The 18,298-nt window shown below is 50.1% G+C and overlaps 1 protein-coding gene across 6 annotated transcripts in view; it reads right to left on the minus strand.

Moving 5' to 3' along the window:
- The window catches only part of PAQR5 (progestin and adipoQ receptor family member 5), a 72,351-nt gene that overhangs the window by 12,250 nt on the left and 41,803 nt on the right, over positions 1 to 18,298 (minus strand). For 5 of the 6 annotated variants that reach the window (XM_032864588.1, XM_032864586.1, XM_032864587.1 and 2 more), the window contains exons 3-5: positions 7,841 to 7,968; positions 5,109 to 5,314; positions 539 to 665 (exon numbers count right to left, since the gene is read on the minus strand). In XM_032864588.1, coding sequence (XP_032720479.1) covers positions 539 to 665; positions 5,109 to 5,314; positions 7,841 to 7,968 — 461 coding nt within the window. Of the gene's footprint in view, positions 1 to 538; positions 666 to 5,108; positions 5,315 to 7,840; positions 7,969 to 8,273; positions 8,389 to 18,298 lie in introns of those variants that run through there. The other variant, XM_032864590.1, reaches the window with a different exon arrangement.

Consider the following 18,298-nt stretch of genomic DNA (forward strand, 5'->3'; position numbering starts at 1 on the left):
TGGAAGGGAGAAACCAGAGGGAATGAGAGCCAGCCATGTGCGTGAGCCTCACAGCCACGGGGCTTCCTCAGGGACACGGCAGACACCTGAATGTCATCGGCTGGCGAGTGTGTGTGTCTAGACGTGGGCCCGCTCGGTCGCCACCGGCAGACTGCCCACATGCTGCCTCTGGGCCAGGCATGCGGGACACGTTCCCTACAACCCTTACATCCGTCTCACAAGGTAGGTAGGTGTGCAGGCCCCATTTTACAGATGAGCAAACTGAGGTCCAAGAAGGCTAAATAAGTGATTCGTCCCGCAACAGGCCCAGCTACATCATTCGTAGGTCCCAGTGCAGAAGGAAAGTACAGGACCCCTTGTTCAAAAGTCATTACGCATTTCACGACAGTGACAGCAGAGCGTTAAGCCACGTGTGGAGTCCCCTCAGACGCCCAGGATGGGTGCCTGGGAAGCGGGGCTGGAGCGGAGCCCCAGGTTTCTGAGCGTCCCTTCCCTGGAGCGTCCCCCACCGCCCGTCTGAGGCCCAGCAGCCGGGTACCTGGAGTAGCAGGAGAGGCCGGTGCTAAGGATGGTGTTCATCACGGCCAGGGGCACGTAGTAGTCATGGAAGGTGGTGCACACCATCACATCCGGGAGGGAGTAGGCCGAGTACGCAATGGCTGAGCCTGGGGAGGAGAAAACCAGCATTGGGCCGGAAGCCAGGCCGCAGTGTGGCCTGGACCCTTGGGACGCCCAACCCCAGCCACTGGGTGAGCCTGGCCACCACACCTGGCTTGTGCCTTGCCCTCCCCACCCCCCAAGACCTTCCCTCTCTTCTCTGCCTACCCCAACCCTCCCCTCAGAATGAGCCCAGCATCGCCGGAGAGCTTTACACTGGGTAACTCACATAATCCTGACAATCACCCCCTACCATAAACCTTGCCCTTGTCCTCATTTACAGAGGACAGCGTGACAGCACAGAGAGGGTTAGCAACCCACCTGGGGGGCACACAGCTAGAAAGTGGCAAAACCAAGCTTCCACCTGAGGCAGTTCAGGGACAGTCCCCCCTCTGATCCCCAAGCTCTGGTCCATGATGACCCCTCAGGGTGCCCAGCTTTTCTCAGCGTGCCTATGACACGGTACACCCCTCGTGTAAAGATAGACGTTGCAGGGAGAGAGGGGCCTTGCCAAGGCGAGGAGACATATGGTATCAGTGGGCTGGGGGACAGGCCAGCGGAGAGGTGAGTGTGAGAGACTAGCCTCGATGTTTCATTGCTTTAAGTTTGGGAATCTGGGACAGGAAGGTTCCCGAAGGGCCCTCGGGAGACCGTTTGCTGCTGCTTTCCCTTGAAAGAACAGAGATCACTGTCCTTTTCAAAGGGACCACATGTGTCCAGGGACCTGGCCCAGAAGGCCTCCCCAGCTACCCTCATCAGGTCTCCTCTGGGAGAGACAGCCACAGGCCTGTCCGCCCAGGGCCTTGTGGGTCCACCCTATGGTCACCTGTTATTCCAAAGACCCAGAGAACACCAGAATCCTAGCTCAGGGCTGACCCGGGCCTCGGCCGCACCAAGTTCAAGCTCTCCCTCTGACCCCATTTGACAGATGGAGTCAGGTGCCGGCCAAGTGGTGCTCCCCGGGTGACACAGGCAGAAAGAGCTTGGAATCAGCAGGCTGCCTGTGGGACTTCCGCTGGGAAGTGCTTCCTGAGGGATAGACTCTTCCCCAGACTAATCTGGAGCAGGAAGGTCTCCTCCAGCCCAGGATGCATTTGCTCTGGGTATGCTGATGGGGGCTGAGGGGCACGCCAAGTTCCGCAGGCAACACAGGAGCAGGGAAGCCTCAGACCCTGCCCCAAATGGCAGTGGGAAGCCAAATGACTTCTAGTAAGAAATAGATATTTGGTCTTTTCCACTGTTCCAGGCACAAAGCGCCTAAAACCCCTGGAACTTCCTAAGCCAGGAGAGAAAGGAAGGGGTCTTTAGTTATGTAAATGAGGTGATTTGGAAAGTATCTGAGGCTTTGGGACCTGATTGTCAGGAGAATGAACCGTGTTACCAGAGGGTTGGAACTTCCAGCCCCACACCCCGACCTCTGGGAGGGGAAGGCCAATGGCCAATGACTTCACCAATCCTGAAGAATGAAGTCTCCATAAAAACCCAAGCAGAGGTTCAGAGAGCTTCCGGGTTGGTGACCAAGTAGTGATTCAGGGAAGGGGGCGTGCTCAGAGGACACTTTGGAAGCTCAGAGCCCTTCTCCACACCCTGCCCTGCGCATCTCTTCCAGCTGGCTGTTCCTGACTTCTTTCCTTTATAATCAGCTGGTAATTGAGTACATAAAATGTTTCTCTGAGGTCTGGGAGCCAGGGTCATGGGGCCTCAGATGTATAGTCAGTCTGTAACAACCCGAGCTTGTGTCTGGCATCCGCGGGGGTGGGGGGCAGTCTTGGGGGACCGAGCACTTCACCTATGGGAACAGATGCAGTCCCCAGGAGGACGGTGTCAGAAATGAGTGGAATTGTAGGACACCCAGCTGCTGTCAGAGAAATACTTAGGGTGGCATGGGGACCCGCCACACACATTGTACTCATGCTCAGATCTCTTTAGAGGGCATTCTGGGGAGCAGGAAGAGAGGCAGCTTTGGATTCCAGACTAAGGAAAGTAAACATCCTCTTGAGGCCATATGGAGTCATGGAAGGTTTCTGAGTGAGGGATTAAGACAGCCAAACCTAGTGAAAATGCATAGGAGGGCCTAGAGGAAGGAATAGCTGGAAAGCAGGGAAGAGGGAGCAAACACCACCCCTAGCGGACTGCAGGTTTCCACAGGATAGAATGGAGAACAGGAAGGAGAGGTGGTTCGTGGACAAAGGAGCAAGGAGTCTGAGGTGGAAGCCAGAGGTCCCGGTCTGGGGGCTTGGAGGAAGCCGCGGGTGGGGGCCCAGCCTTGAAGGACAGAAAGGGGAAGTTCCCGGGTGAGGGGGTATGGGAGGGCACCAGACCTTGAGGAAGTAACAAATCCAAAAAGCCAGTGACAGGAAGGGAAACGGTTCAGGGTGGCGGCTGCCCCCCAGGACTTTAGTTCAAACCCGAGCTCTGCCATTTACATGCCACGTGACCTGGTCACTTTCCTTCATGGTGCCTCATTCTCGCCTGTAATGCAGCTATCATGAGAGCTGCCATCCTGGGGACTGACGTCAAGGTCAAGGACGCAGTGGCGGTAATGGCTCCTCTCGGAGGCTAAGAGCCAGGCACTGTGCTGTGCACCTCACCTGCAACACTCAGCTCATCTTCGTGCCTGAAGAGGATACGATGCTGAGTTTGTGGATGAGAGGACCGGGGCTTAGCGAGGTTAAGAAACTCACCCAAGACTGATGGGCTGGAGGCAGCTGGGCCACAAACAGGCATTGCAGGATGCCGCCCACTGCCCCCCTCTGCCAATCCCGTGATGTGTCCCGGGTGTGGTCTAGTGGGGACTCCCAAATGCCTGCTCTTAGCACGAGTCTGGGCAGGTGGTCAAGGGCTCTGGAAGCCTCCGGACTAAGGAGTCTAAACTTCATCCGGGGTAACTGGGAATCCTGAAAGGTCTTGAGTGGGAGGGGAGCCATAGTCAGTAGGTGTTAGAGAAGCCTGGTGGGGGTGAGTGGGCAGGAGTGGGGGAGGAGCAGGAGATGGAGAGGAGGCTGTGGTCAGGGTGCACTAACTAATAGACAAGATGGCAGGGGAGTGGGAGGGAGGGGAACCCAAGGGCCATTTACAGATTCTGACTTGGGAGACCAGGTAGGGGTGGAACCAGGAGCCAGGTGAGGCACTGAGGGAGGGGGAGTGGATGTGTGTGGTGGGGGTGGTGAGGGAGGATGTGGACAGTCTCGGTCACAGGGCTGGACACCACACGGACCCTGGGTTAATGGTAGACTAGGACAGTTTGGGAGAGCCCGGTCCAGAGGTGTTAGGGGACGGTGTGCAGTCACCCTGATGCCGGCCTGAATGAGAGCAGAGGCCCGAGGCCAGATTCTGAGCTTGTCTACTGCCAGGGGAGCAGAGCAGGGAGCGAGCAGAAGAGAAAAGAGAACATGTCCACTAGGCAGGAGGAGAAGCAGGAGTGATGTGACCGTGACCAGAGAGAGGGAGGTGGTTCAGGGAGCACGGAGGGTTGGGAGGTGACATGGTAATCCTGTGTGTGTTTGTGTCTGTGCATGCACGTGTGTGCATGTCTGCGTGTGCATGTATGTATGTGTATGCACGTGTTTGTGTGTGCATGTGTGTATGTGTATGCATGTGTGTGTGTGTGTGTCTGAGAGTTGTGGAGGGAGGGAGGAGAGGAAACAGGATAGAGACGTGATCCTCACGGACACCCTCTTGGACAAGGGAAGATAAGGCCTTTGCTTTCATACCTGGAACAGGAGCAGAAGCAGGAGGGATAAGAGGTCAGAGCAGGGATACTTGGGGACAGATGGATGCCTGACAACTGGGGAGAGAAGGGGAGCCAGAAGGAAGGGGCCCCATAGCTGGCAGAAAAACACGAGGAGGCTCAGGATTCAACACCCAACCTCGCCTGCTTTGGGTTCACCCCTCGGTTCCCGTGGCACTTTGAGCACATGGCGAACTCATCAAAGCCCCTCGACAAGCGGGGTTCGTGACCCCCTCTTCTCTGCCAGGCTGGTGAGAGACCCGCCCTGATGCACGAGCTGCTCCCCCTGGCCTGTGACAGCAAACAGTTAAGGTTTTGGAGATCCCACAAAGTGACTGTTAAACCCCGCCAACTACATAAACTTTTAATTAAAGAACCACAGTGACAAAAGTAGTAACTTTCCATTAATGCATCTCCTCTATCTGTGGAGAGGAATTACTCCATGATGATGTGCAGGGATGTCCCACTGGTGGCCAGAAGTTGGGCACAAGTCAGCCTACCCCAAGGTTGGGGCTTTTGTCCCCATTGAATCGGTTAACATTTGCCAGCACAGCTCTGGGCAAGTTTCCTACAAAACACTCATCAGGAGCCCGGAGGAGGCACAGGCATTCCCGTGACTCTTCTGCAAGCCCGTCAAGGCCTTCCGGTGGGCTCCGCTCCCAGGGGGTGGGGCAGGGAGCCCAGTTGCCAGGAGAGGACGACAGAGCAGGGCCCCACATACCCAGGCTGAAGAGGTTGACGGCCCCGTAGTCCAGGAAGTAACAGATGTGCCGGGCATTCTTGGACATGGAGCTGAAGGTGTGTGCACAGCTGGACACAAGGGGGTACACGCAGCTGGTGCCCATGTACACAAACAGAGGCCAGGAGTAGCTGTCATTCTGGATGTCTGTTATATACAAGGCGGTCACAAACCTCCACACGAAGAACCTAGAACACAGCATGGCCAGCTCGACCCCCATGGCTGGGGGCTCCTCCATACTCCTCACAGACTATCTGCTGCCCCCATTCCTCTGGGATAACTGAACCCTAGGTGTTCTCACTCTGGTGCAATACTACAAGTGAGGGAGGGTGAATGGGCAGAAGGGGCAAGAGGAAAGCCTTTAGGTTCATCTAGTACAATCCTCTCCCCACCTTGCAATGACTCTTACATGTCTCTTACAGCATCCTGCCTAAGTGATCCTCCAGGCTCAGCTTGCATGCTTCCAGGGATGGGGAGCTCACCACCTTTCAAGGCAGCTCTGAGTGTCAGAAAGTTCTTCACTGAGCTGACACCTCTCTCCCTGGGATCTGTCTCCAATTGATCAGCCCTAGTTCCCCTCAACAGGACCACAGAAAACTTGCCCATCAAATATCTAAGGCAATCTTCATAACCCTTCCCCACCTCTTTGAACCTTACATAAAAGAACCCTGTGGCACTCAATCACTCCTCAGAAGATCCACATGGGTCCTGTCACCAGACCTGTCGTTTGTCTTTGTCCCCTTAGAGGAAGGTTCCTCAAACAGAAGCAACCTCCCCGGGGGGTCCTTGAGAGTCTGGAAGACAACAGGACGATTTTCTCCCTCCTCTCCAGGCTATTCCTGCATGAACAGTGCCACTGCCTTTCTGAGTCACCTGGCCCCACTCGGGGACCTTCCGAGTCTAGGTCTCTGGGTCCATCCCCACACAGAGACACAGGACAGCCCTGCCACCTATTTGCCTCCCCTATGACCCAGGCAAGGGGACCTGCCTACAGAGCTGCCCACTTCCCCAGACCCACCACTGCTAGAAAGCCAGCACCTCTACTCACGGGCTCTCCTAGGAAAGGAGCCTCCAAAGCTTTCCCCACAGGAACCCAAGGAGCATCACTCCATCTTCTGGTGACATTTGCGATCTTTCTCCTCTGTCCCAGCAAAAACAGAACTGAAGCTACATGCTGGTCCCAAAACCTCTCCAATCATCTCAAGATGACTCCCTGGACCTACTTTCTTTGGGGCTCTCCCAAACCGTCCCCACCCTGTGTTGCTCAGTGGTGACCACCTCCCAGAGCCTGGCAGTGTTGGGGGCTGTATGCAGCAGGGAGCCTCGGCCAGAGCAGCCCAGCTTCGGGACAGCTACAAAATCACCCAGCCCCTCAGGGATCTGTGCACAGGCGCCCAAGGCCCAGAGACAAGCAGGGAAGGGCCAGCGCTCCCAGCAGCAGGCCAAACTGTGGAACCCCATACATCACCGCGGTTCATCCACACAATGGAACACCATGCAGCCTGGGAGGCCAGGGGGCCAGATGGAGGTGGGAGGGAAGAAAGCTGGTGAAGGGCAGCAGGAGGCAAGGACTCAGGGTGGGCTGTGCACACCCCTCACACCTCCAGAGGGGCTCTGGGAGGACCAACAACTCCAAGGAGGAGAACAGAGGCCCAAAGAAGACACTGACTCTGTCCCCATCTGCAAGTGCCCTTTTAGGACCATTTAGACTTTTTACTTACATTAACTCAAGTTTGCTTAAATTTAAAAGGACACACACACACACACACACAGACACACACACACACAAATAGAATAAAATGACAAACAGGCTCCTTGAGCAGGATCTGGAGGCCACCCTGGGATGACAGCGGGCCCAAAGGCTTCCCTCCAGATTGCCCTAGTCCACCCCAAGCCTAGACCCCTACTGGCTGACACAGGTGTGGCCCCAGGAACAGGGTGGCTTGCCCTGCATTTTGGTCGTGGATCTGCCTTCTGACTTCTGAGCAAGCACGGCCTTCTGGAGCCTGTCTCTGTGTGCGGCAAACCCTGGGGTTCCTCCTATTCTCTTGGCTTCTGGACAAAGATCCAAGGGGAGTCCAGAGTCTGGCCGTGCCAGAACTTGCCATGTGATGGAAGCAAGCCACCCCATTCCCTGGACCCCCGTGTGTCAGCCAGCAAGGGTCTTAGTGGACTCCTGAGCTAGTGGTTGCTCTATTAAAGGGTTGCCGACCAAGTGCCTCCTGGCTGCTGTGGCCCCAGAGCAATCACGGGGCCCCCACAGCTCCCTGCCCCATGCTTTTGCCTAGTCCTCCCCACCCCCTGCCCCCACAGCCCCTCTGTAATCCTAACAGCAACCCTGGGCTGGGCTCTGATGATCACTCCCACTTTACAGTCGGGAAAATATGGAGCTCAGAGAGGTTAAGTGACTTACTTGAGCTCGTGACATTTTAACCAGGGCTTCTGGAAGACTCCAAAAACCTCCAGACTGAAGAGGAAAAGATCAAGTCAGACCCCAGTGCAGGGAAAGACTGGGGAGCTGCCAGAAATCCATATGCTAAAGCTCACCCCAGCCGCTGGGCCCCAACATCTCCAATTCCAGCCTCATGCCCCAGGGGGAAGTCCCCAAAATCCCAGCACGGACTCTCAGCCTTCCCAACCCCCCTGGGATTTGAAGAAGCCCCAGTCCCCAGGGCTCCTGAATGACATGGCCAGTCCAGGGGGCTGGAAGGTACCAGAAGGGCAGCAAGTGCGTCCAGATGTTGAGGGTCTCATTGGTCATTTGGAAAAGACTGAGGACACAGGCAGTGGCGGAGCTCTGTGGGTGTCGGTAGCCGAAGAGGATACCCTGCTCATGGAACACCTGTTGGGGGAAGAGAAAGGAGCACCGAGGTGAGGCTGGAGGGTGGCGAGAGGGTCTCGGGAGGGACAGCTCTGGCAATATCTTTTTCCCCCAGGCTGTGCACTTGAACTCTTGAGCCTGGAACACGTGACCCCAAGTCCCTGAGCTGTCAAGCTGCTTTCCTCCTCCCCTTCCCTCCTCCCTTACATAGATTTTAAAATCCCATGTCCTTCCTGAGGCCCGCAGCAGCCGGAGGAGGGACTTCAAGACCCCGGCTCCCTTTGGGAATCTGGTCAGTCTCCGCATTCCCAGACAGACCCACTCACTCTTGTCATGAATGTTGCCTAAGGATCTGGTTTTGTATCCTCTGTCTGGGGCCTACAGGCCAGACTCTGGATGCCTTTGTGGCTGGAAGACATAAACGCTGTCTGTCCGAGCCAACATGCCTCAGATGTCAGGAGCTGGTGGCAAGATCTCTGCAGAAGATCTCCCCCGGTGCCAGGATATATTCACCAAAGCGCTTCATAAAGGCCTTTTGATGATGAACACAGTGAAGGCATGGGCCCAGGATGCAGGTGGACCACAACCTGCCCAAGCCAGCCCCTCCCCACATGGCCGGCCCACCCAGCGCACGTCCGGGTCACCACCCCTGAGAAGACAGATGGACTGGTCAGCCGACTTATGGGCGTCAACCCGCCCAGGGGACTCCAGCAGATCCTTTGAAAACGTAATTGTGAAAAGGAGGCAAGAGCACCGAAGCCCAGCATAGGCTATTACGTGAAAACAATTAGAATGTAAATTGTATTGCTGTGGCGATTACAAGGATTATAGAAGTTTAAGGATGCGAGGCGGGGCAGAGGGTGGGAAGAACAAGGGGGAGAGTCTATGTGTTGAGGATGTGCAGTAGACTTTCTTTCCCTTGTGTGTTGATTCGAGCCAGGGTTTCTCAATCTTGATGCTATGGACATTTCTGGGCAGATGACTGCTGGCGGGGGGGCTGTCCTAGGCAAGGGGTGAGCGTACCCATAGCCTCTCCCTACTGACACCAGGGGCACACACCCTCCCAGGCTGTGATGACCCAAAACGTCTCCAGAGAGTGCCAACATCCCCTGGGGCCCAAGGGACCTCAGTTAAGAACCACTGATGTAGATGGACATTGTCATAAGCTTTGAAAGGTAAAAAATAAGTAGATTCATTGAGGCAAGTAATGACAATGGTAATACTAGTAGTCATAATCTAAATCGAGTCACAAGTACGTTTTACAATTTTCCCTGTGGTTTTCTGGGTCTGAGGGAGAAAGGGGAGATGGAGAATGGCAATCTCACCACCCTTCTCTCTTCTGGGTTACAACTTTGTAGCTTAAGAGAGAATCTCCATTCAAAAGTACATAATGGGGGGCGCCTGTGTGGCACAGTGGGTTAAGCAACTGACTCTTGTTTTTGGCTCAGGTCATGATCTCAGGGTCATGAGATCAAGCCCCATGTTGGGCGCTGTGCAGGGGGTTGGGGTGGAGCCTGCTTGAGATTCTCTCTCTGTCCCTCCCCCTCCTCTATCAAATAAATAAATAAATCTTTAAAAAAAAAAAAAAAAGAAAACAGGGGCACCTGGGTGGCTCAGTGGGTTAAGCCTCTGTCTTCAGTTCAGGTCACGATATCAGGGTCCTGGGATCAAGCCCTGCATCAGGCTCTCTGCTCAGTGGGGAGCCTGCTTCCTTCTCTCTCTTTCTGCCTGCCTCTCTGCCTACTTGTGATCTCTGTGTTAAATAAATAAATAAAATCTTTATTAAAAAAAAAAGAACACAATAAATAACATGTACTATGTCTTGAGATTCTGAGTCAAGTGGAGAATGAAGGGTTACAAGGCTTAAGAGTCAAATCTGGGCCACTGAAGTGCCATGTGACCTTGAGCCGGCCATGACTCTCATGGCCTCAGTGTCCTCACCTATAAAACTGAATATGTGCTCTCTTTCTCTGACAAATTAGTAAAATTTTTTCAAATCTTAAAAAAAAAAAAAAAAAAAAGGGGACACATGGGTGGCTCAGTTGGTTAAGCATCTGCTTTTGGCTCTTGACTCAGGTCATGATCCCAGGGTAATAGGATCAAGGCCTGCTTCTGGGTCCTTGCTCAGTGGGGAGTCTGCTCCTCCCTCTGCCTGCTGCTCCCCCTGCTTGTGTGCATATACGCGTGCAGTCTCTCTCTAATACTAAAATAAAATAAAATTAATAAAGTAAAATAAAACAAAATAAAAATCTTTTTAAAAAACCATGATTATGTTCCCTTAGCTCAGTTCTGGGTTCAACTGGTCAACTGGGGGAGGGGGACTCATGAAGCTGGTTCATGGTCCAGTGAAAAAATACTATTTGAATTAGGTTTGGGTCTTAACTGATTAAAGCAATTTGTTCCAGTTTTTGATTCACCACTCAATCCTGCTGACGTCCCTGGTTTACAGTGGACAGCCTTCTGTCCTGGGCAGCAGGAATCCTGGCTTACAGCTCCCTACCCCACCAGGGTCACTGACAGGGAGGCAGACAGGCTCATGGTCTTCAGCCTGCGATCCATGGGAGAAGGGTAGTGCATGCTTGGTGGGCATGCAAAAGCCCTGCGGCAGAAATTGGGGGTCTATTATCCCAACTCACATTTCAATCTTCCCTTCATAAAGAAAAAAAAATTTATTAAGGCATTGGCCTCTTACTAAGATGCAAAGACTCCAGAATGGAACCACTGTTACTGATGATTCACTCCTTCACATGAATGAGTTTAGCAGATCCTGTGTAGGAGGACAGCTCATGACCGGGGGCCTGCAGACAGCTGGGCACGGGGGGGTGGTAGCACATAGGGAAGCGGGGCTGTAGGAAAGTGGGGACAGGGGGCCCATAGATGGGAAGTGGATGGATGGGAACAAGAGGGGGAGATCACCTACATTTTGCCTGTGGTGATGCAGGGTGCGACTACTCTTTGGATCCTGTATTTGGGGAAGCAAGACAAGGCACCTACACAGTCAAGAGCCAGAGAGGAACAGAAGGGCTGCGAAATTCACAAGCTGGACAACTTGACCATACTTAAGAATGTTGCCCCATGGGTACCTGGGTGGCTCAGTGGGTTGGGCCTCTGCCTTCGGCTCAGATCATAGTGTCAGGGTCCTGGGATCAAGCCCCGCATCAGGCTCTCTGCTCGGCGGAGAGCCTGCTTCCCTCCCTCTCTCTGCCTGCCTCTCTGCCTAATTGTGATCTCTCTCTCTCTCTCTCTCTCTGTCAAATAAATAAATAAATAAATAAATCTTTAAAAAGAAGGAAAAAAAAAAAAAAGAATGTTGCCCCAGGCCTGGGGATGCTACTTGACCACCAATGCCAGGACTGGGCCTATATTAAAAGACTCTCCTCTGACCTGCTATCCTGAACCCAGGCACGTAAGGGAAGCTCACTAACCAGCCGTAGAGGCAGGATTTACAGCAATCCCTCCAAAAAAAAAGAAAATAAAAGAAAAAGGACAAGTACATAAAGAATGGACAAAAAAAGAGAAGGCGAGTCCTTCGGTCCCAGAGGAGCGATGTTCTGTACTGCCCCTTCCCTCCTCAAATTGAACCTCAGTTTACTAGGCCAAAATGCTAGATGCACTCTTGCTCTGAGCCCCTCTGAGCAGGGGAAAGGAGCGGCATTCTCTCCACTTCCCGTTCTGGCCCTGCCAAAGAGCTTTGTGTAGAGTAGATCTTAAAAGAAGACATACTACATAAATCTCAACAACAAATGAAACGTTTGGAAACAATTTTGTATTCACACCCAGTCCTCACCCCAAAAGGCAAATTGCAATCATTGCCTTTAGTACTCTGTAGCTGGGTCTCATTCCTAAGCACCCCCAGGTTAGCAGGTGCTGGCTAATTTGCACAGTGGAATTGATTTGTAGGAATCCACCTCGCATCCCTGGTTCCAGGCTAGGCAGTTTAATGTGAAATGAAATCAAATCGTGTGCAGCTTATTATTTAGAAGGGAGAACCCCCGGGTACCTGGAGTGGAAGGCCACAGCAGCGGGTTTTCCTTTTAGTGCCTGCCAAGGCTTAGCTTCCGGGAAAGACTCTGTGTACCCGCCAGTTGACGCCTGAAATTCCACTGAGACCATTTCAAACCCTCGGTTTTTCTAGCTATTAAACTGCAAATCACCTGGGGAAAATCATCTAGTGTTCTGGCTCGTGGGAAACAGGAGCGGATTCTGACAGCAGGCAGAGGGGTGAGGCAGAGTGGGGGGTTAGATGCTCTCAGTGAGGCAATCTGCACATCCCGTCCAAATCTCGAGGAGTCCTCAGGACCTTGTGAGAGACAGCCTTTCACTGTCCCCATTCCACAGAAAAGGAAACTGAGGCCCAGAGAGGTTAAGACATTTTCTAAGCTCCTAGAAGTGGGGGGAGCAAATCTGAAAGTGGCATTCACACCTAAGACTTCATTTCTTGGCCTCTTACATTACATGCGGCCTCTCAGAAGGGCTCTGGAGGACAGGAAGCTCTCATCTCTTGGCCTGTGGTGTGATTTTCAACTGTCAGGTGCTTCTCTGAGCCTTGGTTTCTTCTTCAAAGTGTTCCTCACTTTGTGTCCCTCACAAAATTCGTAGGTTGAGGCCCTCAACCCCTTCCCCGGACCTTGGCATGTGACTGTCATCGGAGGCAGGATCCTTAAAGAGGGGATGAAATTAAAATGAGGCTGTGGGTGGGTCCCAGTCTGATCTGACTGGCGTCCCTCAGAAGCAGGGGCAACACCAGGGGTGGGTAAGCACAGACTGTGTGACCGGGTAGCAGGGAGGCGACATCTGCAAGCTAAGGAGAGAGGCCTCCAGAGAACCAACCTTTGCCGGCACCTTGATCTTAGACTTCCAGCTTCTGGAGCTGTGAGAGGTGAAGTTCTGTTTGTCTAGTCAGTCTGTGGCCCTCTGTGATGGCAGCCTGAGCTGGCTAAGACAAGCAGGGAGGTGGGGTGACACTCTCTCTAAGTTGGTGTCTCGAAAACGTTCTTCCACAGGTGTCGGCGATGGCCTGGGGATCTTGCTGATGCTCGGTGGAGAAAGGGGAGCCCTGCCTTCCACACAACCTCCTAGGGCGTGCAAGATGGGTCCATCCTGTCCCCCAGCATCCAACGGGCACCTCCCCACCCAGAACCCAATTCATTGCAAAAGAGAAGGTTCCCTTAAGGTAAGGGACAAGACACACCTAAAGACATGGGCACAAAAAGCCAGAGCAGGAGAAAAAGACAAGGAAGGAGTCTGGCAAGGTGTTTGCAAGCAGAAGGCACGGAGGTAACAGACAAGGCAAAGGGCAGGCTGAGAGCTGATACACGGATTACAACCTGCCGTTGAAGGAAGCCTGCGGTGTCCTTGATACCGGGCTGGACACGAAGCTATTATCTCATCCAGGACGGGCCACTCTTAGCCCTGGCAAGAGGGAGCACTTCGGATCTCAATTAAAATACCATAAAACCGCTTGTACACAACTCACATGCAATTTACTAGAACTACAAACAGACCGAAGTAATAGCCAGCCATTGTCAGGATCAAGCGATGACAGATCAATGTCGTTGAGATCAGTGTCGTGTTTTTAAAAAAGAAGCGTCTGATGTTCAGTTAAGAAGGATTTTTTTGTACATGTGCCCCAATATTTACAGAAAATGAAGCTAAATTTCTCCGCTGAACACAAAAGATAGATAAAAAGTAATTAGCCAAATTACATCTCACTATCTAGGGCGGAGGATTCAAAGGATATTAGTAATTTAATAGATGATACAGTGACAAAACACATAAAATGTCTTAAAAATTAATATTGCTTAATTCAGGTAGGGTATACCAGGGTGAAAAGTCCCACTGAATGACTAGCACTATACAGAGCACAGACCTACAAAAGCAGCAAGGAAGTTGAAACATTTTCCATCGGATTTCCATTTGGTGTAAAAATGCAGTGTTTGATTTAAGAACTAGGAAGACAATTTTCAGTGTAGGGGCTGATTTTAAAATCTGCCATGGGCTAGGCTGTGGTAACAGTGTAACGTGACCAGAAAGTCATGGCCCCCCAAAGCTGCCCACGCTCTCATCCCAGAAACAGTGACTACGTAAGGTTAACATGGCAAAAGGGAATGAAGGTCACAGATGCTAATCAGCTAACCTTAAAACAGGGAGATGGTCAGGATTATCCAGGGGAGCCTGGTGTAATCCCAGGGTCCTTAAAAGCAGAAGGAGGGGGCAGAAGAAGAGGGGCCGAGATGCCACGGTGTGGGGTCTGAAGTCAGGCAGGGGCCAGGAGCCGACGACACAGGTGGTCTCGAGAAGCTGGGACAGGCAAGAAAACAGATTCTCCCCCTCGAGCCTCCACCAACACCTTGCTTTCAGCCCCGTGAGTCCCATGTCCGACTTCTAACCTCTGCAACTGTAAGATAATAAATTTACCTTCTTTTTGAAGCCACCAAGTCTGGTGATTTGTCCTGGCAGCAAGAGGAAACTAATGTAAGGTCAGAATTTGATCCCAAATCCAAAAGCAATCTGAGAGCTGGAAATAAATGGCAATACGTGGTCTCAGTTTCTTACTAGGAGGACTGATGACTTCCTTTGGAACAATTCAAAGATGATGCACGACATTCTCCGAATCTTCTCCAATATGGGACTTTTTGGGAAGATTTTATTTATTTATTTGAGAGAGAAAATGAGAGAGAGAAAGAGAGAGAGCAGGAGCAGGGGTAGAGGCTGGCAGAGGGAGGAGACTCCCTGCTGAGCCTCCCTGACACAGGGCTCCATCCTGAGCCAAAGGCAGTCGCTTAACCAACTGAGCCACCCAGGTGTCCCCAATATGGGACATCTTGCTGAAACGTGTATCAGACTTGACCCTAGATCTCTGATTCACACCATGGGAATGCGAAATAAATGCCATTACATTCTTGGATTTCATCTAGAAAAGATGCAAGACGATGGAAAGAAATCAGTGAAAGAGACAGTCCTCAAATACAGAGCAAACCCCATCCTGGGGAGGAAATGACATTAATTTTGAGTCTGAGCACTTGACAGGTATTCATTATGGGATGATGTTAGCAAAAACTTTAAAAAATACTGAGGTTTGGCTATTCCACTTTTAAAGGGATTTAAAGTACACATTTATTATCTTAGATGTGTATAGGATTTTTCTAAACCCAAAGAGCCACATGTGAAATATGTAACAAAAATAACATTTAAATAAAACAAAACTTGGGCGCCTGGGTGGCTCAGTTGTTTGGGCCACTGCCTTCGGCTCAGGTCATGATCCCAGAGTCCTGGGATCGAGTCCTGCACCGGGCTCCCAGCTCCATAGGGAGTCTGCTTCTCCTTCTGACCTTCTCCCCTCTCATGTTCTCTCTTTCTCTCTCTCTCTCTCTCTCTCACAAATAAATAAATAAAATCTTTAAATAAATAAATAAAACTTTAAAAAAGGAACAAAAGCATTCTGAACAATGAAAGAGAAGATTCACATACAAATAATCCTGACATTAACTTCCAAACAGAGTATTTTTAATCTGTTGATTAAAATGAGCATTATAGATTATAGAATAATTTTGACTAAGCGAAATACTGCTCTGTTCAGTTTTCCTTTTTTTTTTAAATATTTTATTTACTTGACAGACAGAGATCACAAGTAGGCAGAGAGGCAGGTAGAGAAAGAGAGAGGAGGAAGCAGGCCCCCCGTGGAGCAGAGAGCCCGATGCAGGACTTAGTCCCAGGACTCTGGGATCCTGACCTGATCCAAAGGCAGAGGCTTTAACCCACTGAGCCACCCAGGTGCCCCTGTTCAGTTTTCTTTATGGTATCTTTTTTCTTGGAAAAAGAAAAATCAAATTTAAGTACTTTATGGCTCTAGATATTGTTTTAAGAGAGAGTAAAAAGCACCATATAGAAGATGGTAATGTATATGAAATTAAAATTAGAGAACATTTTTCTTCTTAATTGTAATTATCACATACAACCCCATTGTGTTTGGACTTGATAAAATTTATGGTTCATTTCTGATTCTAAATATGACTTTAAGAATTTTTTTAAAGATCTTATTTATTTATTTGACAGAGAGACACAGTGAGAGAGGGAACACAAGCAGGGGGAGTGAGAGAAGGAGAAGCAGGCTTACCACAGAGCGGGATGCCCGACACGGGGCTCAATCCCAGGACCCTGGGATCATGACCTGAGCTGAAGGCAGACGCTTAACAATTGAGCCACCCAGGCACCCCAAGAATATTTTTTGATAATTCCAGTTGCTCTACCTTAGCAGAACTGAGCAGAAACTCAACAGAAGTTTCTCCCAAATGAAATTAATTAAAAAAAAAAAAAAGACTCAGTGACTCAAGAATAGTGATCTAATTTGGAACCACTGTTAATAGAATACAAATTACATGATAATGTTTATTACAGCACTATAACCCATAATTTTGCTGAAATAAAGGCAAAAAATAAATTTAATAGAATAAGCATGCAGTAATTTATAAATTACGCATGTTTTTATTTTATTACTCACCCAACATCACTAATCCATCATAACATCCATTAATGATTGTGCAACAATCATTAAATTTAGCTGTCTTTGATATTTTGCTGACTTCGCTATATAATAATTAGAGATTTTCACATATTCTTCCGTGATTATGAAGGAATATTTGTCAAGGGAGAACAGAATCATTCTATATAATTGTTTGCTAGCTCCATATGTAACTTCTACACATTCTGTGGTTTTCATGGGTCTCTAAATTCAGACCCAGGGCATGTTAGGTTTTCATAGGTCTCTAAATTCAGACCCACTTGTTTCATTTGATCATCGTGAGAGGACTGCACCGGTCGAGACTGTCAATCCCATTTTACAGATAAGGAAACTGAAGCTCAATGGGAGAAGTTTCCAAGGCCATATTTAACAGCAGAACTGAGATGCAGCCGCCAGTCTGTTGGCTGCAAAAGCCCATCATGCTTCACTGCATCCACCCAAGTGAAACGAGGGATTGCTGTAATTGATGGAAATGCTAAGTGTTAGCAGAGTTCTCAGAAGGGAAAGACCACTGGACTCAGAGTGATGGAGAATGAACCCGGAAGAATGGCTGGGGGGGCCTTCTGGCTTGGGAAGAATAATGGACCATTAGTTGTCACGAAGATCTTTCTGACTAAAACAATTAAAATATTGGATGAACTCTGCATCATTCTCTGGATAAATGTATCAGCAAGATGGCAACAAGAGTGAAGAAGTCACAAAGACCCCTAACAAAGGGCAACCAGGAGCACCCTGTGGGAAGATGCCTTCTGGAAAAATTTTCTACTGCCAGGCTCTGCATATAAGAGATGAATCCCAAGCCCAAAGGCTGACCTTGCCATTAATACTAGGACTCAAGGGGCGCCTGGGTGGCTCAGTGGGTTAGGCCTCTGCTTTTGGCTCAGGTCATAATTTCAGGGTCCTGGGATCGAGTCCCACATCGGGCTCTCTGCTCAGCAGGGAGCCTGCTTCCTCCCCACCCCCCCCACCACCTGCCTCTCTGCCTACTTGCGATGTATGTCAAATAAATAAATAAAATCTTAAAAAAAAAAAAAAGACTAGGACTCTAGAGATGAGAGAATGTGAAGTAAATCCCACCAGGCAGAAGGAGACAATAAGGAAAATTGTCCCTCTGAAACAATCCCTCCCCAGAATTCAGAAGCATCAGCTAGATCTCATATGGGTTTCTGACTCAAATCCATACTGCCTCTATGGTCCAAGAAATCTCCAGTAGCAAAATTAAAGTGATTACAAATAAACAGAGGTCAAAGTTTTGTGGCTCCCTCAGGTAAGAAACAAAAGCAAATGCAAATCCTTTCTGGAGGGTTTCTGCTTTAACACACGCATGCGCACGCCTGCAAACAAACCAGACCCCAGAAACAGCAAAGAACCTCGAGGAATAGATGCTGAAATATCTATCTATCTATCTATATATATATAGATATCTATATAAATACCTATTCCTCGATGCTGAAATATAAAAGTATGTTTGATATGTTTAAGTAAATAGCTTAAAAATACGAATGAAAACAGACTTAAAAGAACCTAATATAACTTGGAAGTTAAGAAACATTGAAATAAAAAGTCATTGAAGGGATAAAAAGCAGACTAGATCTTGCTGAAGAGAAAATTAGTGAACTGAAAGCAGATTCAAAGAAAGCTGTTCAGAGAGATTAAGAGAAAGAGATTAATGAAAAACAAAGGGCACCTGGGTGGCTCAGTCGATTACGCATCTGCCTTCAGTTCAGGCCATGATCCTAGGGTCCTGGGATGGAGTCTCACATCTGGTTCCTTGTTCAGCAGGGATCCTGCTTCTCCTTCTCTTTCTGCCCTTCCCCCCACCCAGGTGCA

The sequence above is a fragment of the Lontra canadensis genome, unplaced genomic scaffold (genome assembly GCF_010015895.1).
Source record: "Lontra canadensis isolate GAN:19392208 unplaced genomic scaffold, GSC_riverotter_1.0 scaffold28, whole genome shotgun sequence".
Taxonomy (NCBI): domain Eukaryota; kingdom Metazoa; phylum Chordata; class Mammalia; order Carnivora; family Mustelidae; genus Lontra; species Lontra canadensis.